This window comes from Aedes albopictus, chromosome 2 (assembly GCF_035046485.1).
Source record: "Aedes albopictus strain Foshan chromosome 2, AalbF5, whole genome shotgun sequence".
In the NCBI taxonomy this organism is placed as follows: domain Eukaryota; kingdom Metazoa; phylum Arthropoda; class Insecta; order Diptera; family Culicidae; genus Aedes; species Aedes albopictus.
In genome coordinates, this window is record NC_085137.1 from 406596732 (window position 1) to 406607976 (window position 11245).

General features: G+C 46.7%; 1 protein-coding gene across 1 annotated transcript in view; it reads left to right on the plus strand.

Annotated features, from left to right (window-relative positions):
• Positions 1-10395, plus strand: part of LOC109417011 (polypeptide N-acetylgalactosaminyltransferase 1) — a 97034-nt gene extending 86639 nt beyond the window's left edge. The window contains 4 exon segments of the mRNA XM_029876516.2: positions 8643-8856; positions 8917-9227; positions 9295-9400; positions 9514-10395. Coding sequence (XP_029732376.2) covers positions 8643-8856; positions 8917-9227; positions 9295-9400; positions 9514-10035 — 1153 coding nt within the window. The 3' untranslated portion in view covers positions 10036-10395.
• Positions 10396-11245: the final 850 nt, after the last annotated feature.

The following is an 11245-nucleotide window of genomic DNA, read 5'->3' on the forward strand; positions in this document are numbered from 1 at the left end:
TGTTGATTGGCAGGGTGTCGAAGTCGGTCCGGCGATTCCGGTTGGAGGATGGTCGGGCGACGACCCGAACCAGTGGTTTTCCACGGGCGATGATTACTCAGATAGTCCCCGGCGGTGAATCTATCCTACTCCGACGAAGAGTTCCCCGGCGATGGAAGATCTTCCGAACCGATACTTCCCAGATCGGTGCTGAGGTCGGTCCTGCGATTCCGGTTGGAGGGTGACTTCCGGTTCACAGGCGCCCCGACGACCATTCACTGGTGCTTCTCGCGACATACTCGGCCTAGTCCCCGGCGGTGGAGCTAGCCTACTCCGACTGAGAGTTCCCCGGCGATGGAAGTTCTCCCGAACACGGTGGTTTGATCCCGACCAGTCAGGTGCCGAGGTCGGTTCGATGATTCCGGTTGGTGGGTGGCTTCCGGTTCACCGGCGCCCCGACGACCCAAGACCAGAACGTTACGACTACTCGGACTAGTCCCCGACGGTGGATCTAGCCTACTCCGATCGCGATCCGATGCCCTTTGGTCTTCACGCCATTTCCGCTGCAGTGACGACAGGATCTGTCCCACAGCCCTGTTCACCGCATTCCAGGTGCTTTCTTCCCGACACATTCGTTCTACAATGTTGTTGGGGCTAAGGCTTGTGATACTCTCCGCTAACATCCCGTCTCGTGCTGCCCTGAATCTGGGACAGTGGAAAAGCACGTGCTCTGGTGTCTCCTCATTACTCGGACATGCTGGGCAAAGTGGGGACTCTGCGTGCCCGAATCGATGCAGGTACTTCCGGAAACATCCGTGGCCTGACAAGAACTGTGTCAGGTGAAAGTTGACCTCGCCGTGTTTCCTATCCAACCAGGTTGAAACGTTCGGAATGAGGCGATGGGTCCATCTACCGTTTTCAGCGTTATCCCACTGCTGTTGCCACTTTCTTACGGTGTCAGCTCGGGCTCTTCTTCGGACTCCTGATATGCCTCTATCTCTATAGCACTCGTTGTCTTCCTCGAGTAGAAGATCTATGGGAATAGTTCCGGCTATCACGTAGACTGCTTCTGACGAAATTGTACGGTACGCACTGCATACTCGCATGGCCATCAACCTGAACGTACTGTTCAGCCGAGATCTGTTCCTCCTTGTCTGTAGTGCCGTCACCCACACAGGCGCTGCGTATCGGAGCACCGATGTGGACACACTTGCCAGTAGTCGCTTCTTGCTACTGCTGATCGCTGAGTTGTTGGGCATGATCCGAGATAGTGCCGAAATCACCTTTGCAGCCCTTTCACACTCGTAGTCGACGTGACTATTAAAGTTTAGCCTATCGTCTAACATAACTCCCAGGTGTCTCACATCCCGCTTCGATTCGATGATGCACTCTCCGACCGAAATTCTCGCCTGTTGTACCGCCTTTCGGTTGCTTATCAAAACCATCTCGGTCTTGTGATGAGCTAGGGCCAGCTTTTTCCCCCGCATCCAGTTTTCGACAACATCTATCGCCTCCGTGGCGAGCACTTCTACTTCCTCCAATGATTCACCGATCACTAGGAGCGCCACGTCGTCCGCGAAACCGATAATCTTCACGCCCCTGGGGAGGCGCAGCTTCAGTACTTCGTCATACATAGCATTCCAAAGGGTCGGACCGAGAATGGATCCCTGGGGAACTCCCGCTGTTATGGTTTTACTTCTTCTCCCGTTGTCAGTATCGTAGATCAATGTCCGATTCTGAAAATAGCTGCTCGTAATGCTACAGAGGTACTCGGAAACTCTCAGTTTGTGCAGCGCATCGGCGATTGCAACCCAACTAGCACTGTTGAACGCATTTTTCACGTCCAGCGTGATCACTCCGCAGTAGCGGTTACCTCTTCTCTTTTGATTTTGCGCCGTCTGCATTGCTTCCACGACCGTTCGGATGGCATCGATAGTGGATCTACCCCTCCGGAAGCCAAACTGCATATCGGACAGGCCGTGCTCTCCTTCCGTGTATTTTGTGAGCCTGTTGAGGATCACTCTTTCCAGCACTTTGCCGACAGTATCCAACAGGCAGATTGGCCTGTATGCTGAAGGATCTCCAGGGGGCTTACCTGGTTTCGGCAGTAGCACAAGATTTTGGCGCTTCCGTATGTCGGGGAAGTTGCCATCATTGATACACCTTTGAAACGTAATCCTAAATAGTTCCGGGTTCGTTAGGAGTGCTGTTCGCATCGCTACGTTCGGGATACCGTCTGGTCCCGGAGCCTTCTTTGTTTTAAGAGCTTTTGCTATTGTTATCAGCTCCTCGTTGGTTATTCGAGCTTCCGCTTCCTGATCCTCCTGAGCACCGTACGGTGTGGGTGGCCAACTCGTCAGTTCGTGCTGCGGAAATAGCGCGTCTACGATGGCTTTCATCTTCTCCGGACGCCTTTCCGGTGGTACAGCTGGTCCCCTTATTTTCGCCATGGCTACTCTGTAGGCGTCTCCCCACGGATTAGAATTGGCGTTCCGACAAAGCTCTTCTAGACATGCCTTTTTGCTGAGCTTGATTTCTCTGTTAAGTGCAGCTCTAGCTGCCGTATAAGCTGGCCTGCGAACTGCTCTTTCAGCGTCGTTGCGGGCTCTCTGCATTCTCCTCCGAGCTCGGTGACAGTTCGCTCGTAGGTCGGCGATCTTCGAGTTCCACCAATAAGCTGGGGGCCGACTGTGTCTTGGCTTGCCCTCTCTCGGCATGGTTGCATCGCACGCGCGTGATAATAGCGCAATCAGCTCGTCCATGCTGGGGTTAACTACAGCTTCCAGCCGCAGCGCTTCCGCGAACACGTCTTTGTTAAAATTCGTGATTTTCCACCTCCGCTCATTTACCTGCGCTCCGCCTGATACCACCTGTGGATCGCGCCCAATGCGATATCGGATTGCTTGATGGTCGCTGTGGGTATATCCCTCGTGCACTCTCCAATTTCTGATCAGTCCAGGGCTGCAGAAAGTAACGTCTATTATGGATTCTCGACCTTCCCTACGGTAGGTGCTGATAGTACCTTCGTTGGCAAGATCGACGTTCAACTTGGCAAGCGCCTCTAGGAGGTTGCTCCCTCTTGGACTTGTAAGGCGGCTGCCCCATTCGATCGCCCAAGCATTGAAGTCACCGGCTATAACAGCAGGTCTACGATCCGTTAGCTCTTCAGTCAGCTTGTCCAGCATCTGGTTAAACTGCTCTATTGTCCATCTTGGAGGTGCATAACAGCTGCAGATGAAAACGCCATTAATTTTGGCGATCACGAAGCCTTCATCTGCGGTATACACCACTTCTTGCAAGAGGTATTTTCCCACTGTCCATATCGCTGTTGTTTTAGCTCTGTCTGACGTCCAGTTCCCATTTCCTGGTGGAATACGGTAGGGCTCAGAGATAATAGCGACATCGCATTTGTGTTCCGCAACTGATTGCCACAACAACTGTTGGGCTGTATCACAGTGGTTGAGGTTTACTTGTACTATCTCCACTGGGGTTTCGTTGTACTCGCTTGTTTGAAGGCCGCGCATTTCGTGCCTCCTGTAGCGTGGTTGCTGCTATCCTTCGTGTTTGCGCAAATCAGGCATTTCGGAGGCTTGCTGCAGCCCTGCGCTTTGTGGCCTTCTTCTCCACACCTTCTGCATAGATTACTTCTATCCGGCCCTTTACAGTACCGTGCGATGTGCCCGAACTCTTGACACCTGAAGCACACTTCAGGTTCAGAGACACTCAGTGGGCACTCGGACCAGCCTACTCTCACGATTCCTATCCTCAGCACCTTGTTGGCAGCATCAATCGGTAGTTTAATCGCTGCCACCTTGGTACCGGAAGGTCCATTTCGTATGCGGATGGACATCCGGACTTCTCCCAGCTCACATTGCTCTTTCAAAGCAAGCCTTATATCTTCCTCCGAGGTGATCTCATCCAGGTCTTTACACGTAATAGTCGCTCTCACTTCCACCATGTAGCCCAAAGCTTTCTCGGTTAGCTCTTTGTAAGAAACGCTGCTAGCTTTTGGTTCCTTTTTCAACAAGAGGATCATCTCTCCGTTGCGGGTACGCTTGATCTTCTGCACGTCTGCTCCTAGCTCGTTGAGGTTCGGATTCGTCCTCATGGCACGTAAGACCTCCACGTACGAGTCGCCGCTTGCTTTAACGATAAGAGCCTCGCCCTTATTCTTCCTCCTGACCAATTTAGGTTGTTCGGGTCTGGTTTTCTTCTTCGCTTTTCCCTTCTTTCTACCGACGACCTGCCAAGAACTATGGTTGTTTACCTCGTCAGTTGCTTCGAGAGTCGGCTGGACTTCAGTGACACTAGCTTCCTTGTGCTTCTTGGAGCCACCTGGCCTAGCATCTCCAGGCGATGCCCTTTGCCTCTTCGGTGTGAAGTAAGGCGTGGTCTGCATCCTTGGGGGAATACTTCTCGCTACGTTCACTTCATTCGCAACCGTGTTGACTTCTGCCCTTCGCGCTTCCGCCGCGCGACTTGCTTCAATGGCAGTCTTGGCCACTGACAACTCCTTCTCCGCTGCTTCTGCTCTCTGAACTACGTGTTTCCACTCCTTTACAGCCGATCCAAGAGCGGCTTGGATCTTGATCACCAACGCCTTGATGCCTTTGTGGACGTTGCTTCTCTTGTCGACATACTCGTGAAGCTCGTCCACTAGCTTTTTGGCTGCCTCCACCCTCGGTTGTTTTGGTGGTTTTGTCCACACACCGTGCCACACACTGAACTGCAGTTGTTGCTGCTGCTGCTACTGCTGTTGCTGCTGCTGCTGTTGCTGCTGCTGCTGCTGCTGCTGCCGATGTTGCTGCTGCTGTTGCTCCTGCTCTTGTTCGAGCTGCGTTTGCACCTGTTGGGTTTGCGGCGGTGGTGTCCGCGTCTGACAAACGGATTTGCCGCTCCTACTTCGCTTTGACTTTTATCTTCTTCCATTCTTCAGGGTCCCCCCTCCGAGCCGCTATCTCCATCCGCCGTACGTAGTCGCCTTCGTGATCCCATGGTTATCTATACCTGCAAGCGTCTATGCCTGCAGGCAGTGAGGCCATGCTAGGGTTGACACGGACCCTTATGGGGGGCGGGTACAGTGCCAGATCAGCATAGATCGGGAATGATTCATCCGAACCTACGTACCCATCAGAATTGATGGACAGATTTCGAACGTATCCGGAGGCCTGCCAAGGTTTTACCGGGACGGAGGCAGTCGCGCCATGAGCCCACTCGCCGTTTCAAGTCGGTATCACCCTTCCTTACTCAGGGAGCAGAATGACACGCCTGTCAGCCCAACATCGCCATCCTATCCATGATTCGTAACATGTCCGTTGTAATACGCCTTCACCAGTATACCATAATCAGGATGTTACTGGCATCGATCCTGATGTGCCGGTTGGCACTCCAATTGTTGGGCTAAGGCACTTTGAAAGCGGTACCAGGTCGCTTGTACGGAGTTGCTTACGGATGTGTGGCTTTTTATGGAGATCCAACAGAGCCCACTGTTGAACCCCCACCACATCCTAGGCATCCTCTGCTTGAGCTAACTGGGAGGAGCTCGGTCACTTCTCGAGAGAAGTGCCAAAGGTGGTAATCCATACGGATGTATGGAGTTTTTTCGCTTAGGAAATAATTCCTAAGCTCCCACCCGACTCGCAGAGGGGGGGTTCGTCAAGCCCCTGGACTCCTGTCCCTGCTGCCCGGTATGTGTGTGTGTGTGTGTGTGTGTGTGTGTGTGTGTGTGTGTGTGTGTGTGTGTGTGTGTGTGTTTAGTTTTTGGGAATCCCATTGTAATACTTTCAGGATTTCCAGGATCTCTTGGTATTCTTACTGGAGTTTCTCTTGTCCATTCTGCTGGGTTTCCTCCAGGAATTGCTGAAGATAATATTCAAGGAGATTTTTTTCAGAAATTACTCCTGGACTTCCTTCGTTGTTTTTTTTCATGAATTTTGCATGGATTTCCAAAAGGGATTTCTCCTGAGATATCAATACGCTGTATATAGACTACGTAGACTCATTTCTGGTCATCTCAGACACCCCCTCCACTCTCGTAGGCTTTTATCCATACTTTTTTTTTTTTTTGAAATTTGTATGGACCGCAGACTTTGGTCAGATCCCCCTCTCCCTAATCTATGTACGGCCTTTATGGGCAGATCTATAGGGATTCTTCTAAGAATTACTTCAATGTGTCCTCCAGACATTTCTTTGTCTAAGAAATCGTCCATAAATTCTTGTATGAGGTTTATCAGAAATTTCTTTAGTTTTATCCAAGAATTCTTCTTGGGATTACACCAGATACTCATTTTAGTATATCTCCAGGAATTGCTCAAGGGATCCCTTCCGGAATACCTGCTGGATTATATATTCCGCTTTTTAGGATTGCTTCAGAAGAGCCGGTTTTTTTTCTCAGGAATTACTGTTGTGATTTTCCAAAGCAATTCCTGTTGTTATTGCTCCAGAATTTCTTCCAGATATTCCTCCAGGATTTTTAGCTGAAGTTTCTACTAAATTACTCAAAAGTTTTTTTTTTTGGGATTTCATCAGAAGAGGCTGCTGGGATTTGTCAAGCAGTTTCTGGTGTTATTCCAGCAGAATATCTTCTTGATCTTCCAGAATCCTCAGGATTTTTCCAAAAGTTCCTCCTGCGGTATTTCTTTCAGGAAGTCACTCGGGAACTCCTTCAGGAATTCTTTCTGTGATTCTTTTACAAATCCCAGGAATTTCTCCAGTAATTCTGCAGGGATTCCTTCAGGGATTTGTCCAGAATAACTGCTAGATACCTGCTATACTTACATCGTTATGAGTTTATTAGCTTCGTTCACATCTGTTCGTTATTTTATATTGTTTACATCACAAACGGTGTCTACAGGTAAATCACTACTTACGACGTACCTTCCAAAGGTGCAAATATTGACATTAGCCTGTAGCGAAGCGTGCTGCCAGATAATCGCGTTTATAACCAACATGCCTCATCAAATTTGCAGTGCAATAAAGCGGGTCAGACCGGCTCGTTTATCTTTTAGAGCACACAGATCGAAAAGAAACTTTCTGTGACATATGATGCACATAATTGGAGCGTGGGATTTAACAGAAGTTTACGTGACATGTTAGCGTACAGTATATACACAGATCGAAAAAAGAGTGTAAAATTCTGTGACATATGATGCACATGATTGGAGCATGCGATATAGACTGTTTCAGAAATTGTAAATACACTTTGTTTATTAAATTATATGAACTGTTCCAATGATTTTTACCAACTTCTTTCAGAGTATAGCATATTGTACTTCACATTTTTATATTTCCTTTCAATTGTCTTGATATTTTAAAGAACAGTCGAGTTCTCTAACAAATAACTTAATTTTTCAAATTTTGCATTTGCACAAAGGTGTTTTTAATGATTTCAACATTATTTATCACTAAATACCAAAAATTATCTAAATTTCTATCACATTCGCTTTCTCAACAAGTTGTCTAAGGAATGCCTTGATCAAAATTTGGGAAAAATCGATAAAGGCATTTCCTCAACATTTTTGCGGGGATCAATTTTCTTATTTTTTAAGGTTTTCTACGGAACATAAGAACTACCACACAGTTTCTTAACTTTCCTGAACGCATTTAATCTAAACAAACTTATTTTTTCAGCTCATTCGATCCTTCAGATGACAAAGCTTGTCATACCATAAAAACGAATGCAGTAAGCAGTAATTAAGAAAGTCGTTTGCTTAACGTTTGTTGCTACTGGTGTTCTTGAGAAATTTGAAACAAAAAAAATTGTATTGAGAAGGCCCGTAATGGTGGTTCTTGATCAAATATTCCAGTAAAAATTACTCTTACCAATCGAGAAATATCTTTTATTATCGATACAGCAATTTTTATTGTGTTTGGAAATAAAATATTTTATCTGTGAGATTTTTTTCTTTTCTACTATGTTACATTTTTTGACCACTTTGTGCAACTTCAAATTTTAATCATCTAGTTTACAGATCCCTATTTTTTAACTTTTACCAGAAACATCAACAAAATTGGTATTATTTGCTTCGTTAGCATGTTTACTATAAGAGCTAGAACAAACTTTTTTGGACATTGTGCTCAAATTGAAATGACAGTTAATCGTTAGTGTATTTATAATTTCTGAAACAGTCTATATCACAAAAGTTAACATGACATATAATGTAAAAGTCATAAAACATCATGTAAACTTCCATTATATGTCATGTAATTCAGCATGACTCTGTGTGTTTACATGACATATAACACAAATTTACATGATATATCATGTAAACCATCATAACACTTAATTTACATGACTAAACTGAAGTTTACATGACATGTAAATCTCACTATTTTTATGTGTTTGATATGCCATATAACGTCATGTAATGTCATGTAATTCAGCATGACTATGAGCGATTACATGACATAGATCAGAAATTTACATGATGAATCATGTAAATCTTCATAACCGGAAGTTTACACAACATGTAATTTTTATTATTTCTTCTTCTTCCGTTGAACCCATCAACCCTACTCTGACAGAGCCTGTTTTCTACATAACTGTTGTATGGAATCTAATCTCAGTATGATCTTTCTGAATGAATACCTTCGAGTTGATCACATCGACTCTCTTCAAAATCTACACTTTCACTAAACAATGTTTCTGTTTTTCTTTCTTGCAGAGTGGGCCTAATTCGAGCACGGCTGGCCGGTGCCCGATTCGCCAAGGCAGACGTCCTGGTGTTCCTGGACGCGCACTGTGAGTGTATGCACGAGTGGCTGGAACCACTGCTGGAACGGATCAAGCAATCGAGCACGAGTGTCCTGGTGCCGATCATCGATGTGATCGAGGCCAAGAACTTCTACTACAGCACCAACGGGGTTACCGACTTTCAGGTAAGTTGACGAAATGTTTGCTTGACTTGGGAGAAACTTGATTCCGATCGATCGCCGTAGATTGGTGGCTTCACGTGGGACGGTCACTTCGATTGGCATGATGTGACCCAGCGGGAGAAGGAACGCCAGAAGCGTGAATGTTCGGAGAAGGATCTGGCCATCTGTCCCACCTACAGTCCGACCATGGCCGGCGGACTGTTTGCCATATCGCGGGACTACTTCTGGGAGATTGGCAGCTACGACGAGCAGATGGACGGCTGGGGTGGCGAGAATCTGGAGATGTCCTTCCGGGTGTGGCAGTGTGGCGGCACGCTGGAGACGATTCCGTGCTCGCGGATAGGGCACATCTTCCGGGATTTTCATCCGTACTCGTAAGAATTGGGATTTGATTATAAACGCGGGCAGTTTGAAATTGACAGTGGATTTTGATATCGGTAGATTTCCCAACGATCGTGATACTCACGGGATCAACACCGTCCGGATGGCAACCGTTTGGATGGATGACTACATCGACCTGCTCTATCTGAACAGGCCGGACCTGAGGGTAAGTAGCAACTGCGCATTGAATCCCTAACACAGACATCAAAACAGAGTATTGTTTCACGAAATTCGGACACCATCCGGTCATGTAACGTCTGTTGTTTCTTTCGACTGCAGGACCATCCGGAGGTAGGCGATGTAACCCACCGAAGGGTACTTCGAGAGAAGCTCCGCTGTAAGAGTTTCGACTGGTACATGAAAAATGTGTACCCGGAGAAGTTCATTCCGACCCGGAACGTCCGGGCGTACGGCAGGGTGTCTTCGCTGGCGGAAAATCTCTGCCTGGACACGCTGCAGCAGAACGCCGACAAACCGTGGAATCTGGGCATCTACACGTGCTTCCGCACGGAGGTGTCGGCTTCACAGTTGATGTCCCTGACGAAACGGGGCGTTCTGCGGACGGAACGTAGCTGCGCTACCGTTCAGGACAATAACGCCGAGACCAGGTACGTGGTAATGATTCCGTGCATCGATGACGAAGACATCGATGACACCTGGCGGATAACGGAGCACCAGCAACTGATGCACATCTCTTCGGGCCTGTGCCTGGACAGCAGTGATCTGTCGACGAAGAGTTACGTCCACGTGGCACCGTGTCTTCCGAGGGTTCGCACGCAAAAGTGGGAATTCCAGCACTAGCGTCCGTACGGGGTTGTTGGGGACGAGCTGTAGAGCGCGATGTACGGTGGGAGAAAGGAACAGAGGTCTGTATATTTTTACTATTTATTAGATGGGACACACAGATTACCTCGTTTACAGTCGGAGAAAGTCTGTAGACACCTCTCTTGAGGAACGCGAAACGCGAGATGTGAGATGTTTTAGGAAACGGTGGAAGAAGGTGAAGGTGATGCTACTTTAGAACGAATGACATAGGTCTTCAAAAAGCTTTGAAATGAGAGTTTTATTTTGTGATTGAAAGCATAGAAGTCTAACGAAATTCTCCAAAACCAAGACTAGAAGAGGGTTTATCATAAAACCAAAATAAAAAGTATAAGGTTTTATGACGGTTCTCAAAACCTCTACAAGATTAACTGGTCATCAAAATGTTACTTGGTAACATATCTGCCATGGTACTTTTTGCTCACTCCCAATATGTTATACAAATACTGATGTCATGACATTTTTCCTTCAAGAAATTCCGTGACATTTTCATCTCTGCTTTATTCTCTATTAAATGTGAGAACGAGGCTGTCCTAGCAATATCTATGAGTCTAATTAGTTTTGAGGCGGTCCTGAGAACTATGACAAAAACAAAATGACTTTATTTTAGTTTTATGATGGTTTCAAATACCTCTTCAAGCTCATTTGACTTAAATAATGTCAATTGACAGTTTTTTTTTTAATTTTCCGGCTAATTTTGCGTTCAAAATTCAGGAATTTGAAGATATGTCAGTCAAAGTAAGGTAGCACATCTCCACAACAAGAACCACCAACGGGAGTGAACTTTATATAAGAGACGCGACATGTTAAACTGTATAAACTGGAAAAGCGAATAAAACACTTAGCTAGGCATTAGTTAGCAAAAAAAAAAACAAACTAAACAAAAAGAAACTGATGGGAGAAATGTGAGAGGTGTCCTAATTCGCACCTTTCGAATCTCGTCCAATCTGGTAGGACCGTAGGACGACTATCGATGGGAGAACGTGTGGAGTCAAAGTCGTTGCGAGCCATTCCCTCCTCTTTTACTGTAAGTGCACGATGGCAGATCTATTCCGATGGGAAACAAGACAAAATTTACACTGCGCTAGTAGGTAAAATGTTGTCAGGACATTGTAGTTAGGAAGCAGTTCTAGCTTAGGGGGCGGCCAAAATCGTGAAAAAACAAATTTACTTACCACTTTATTGATAA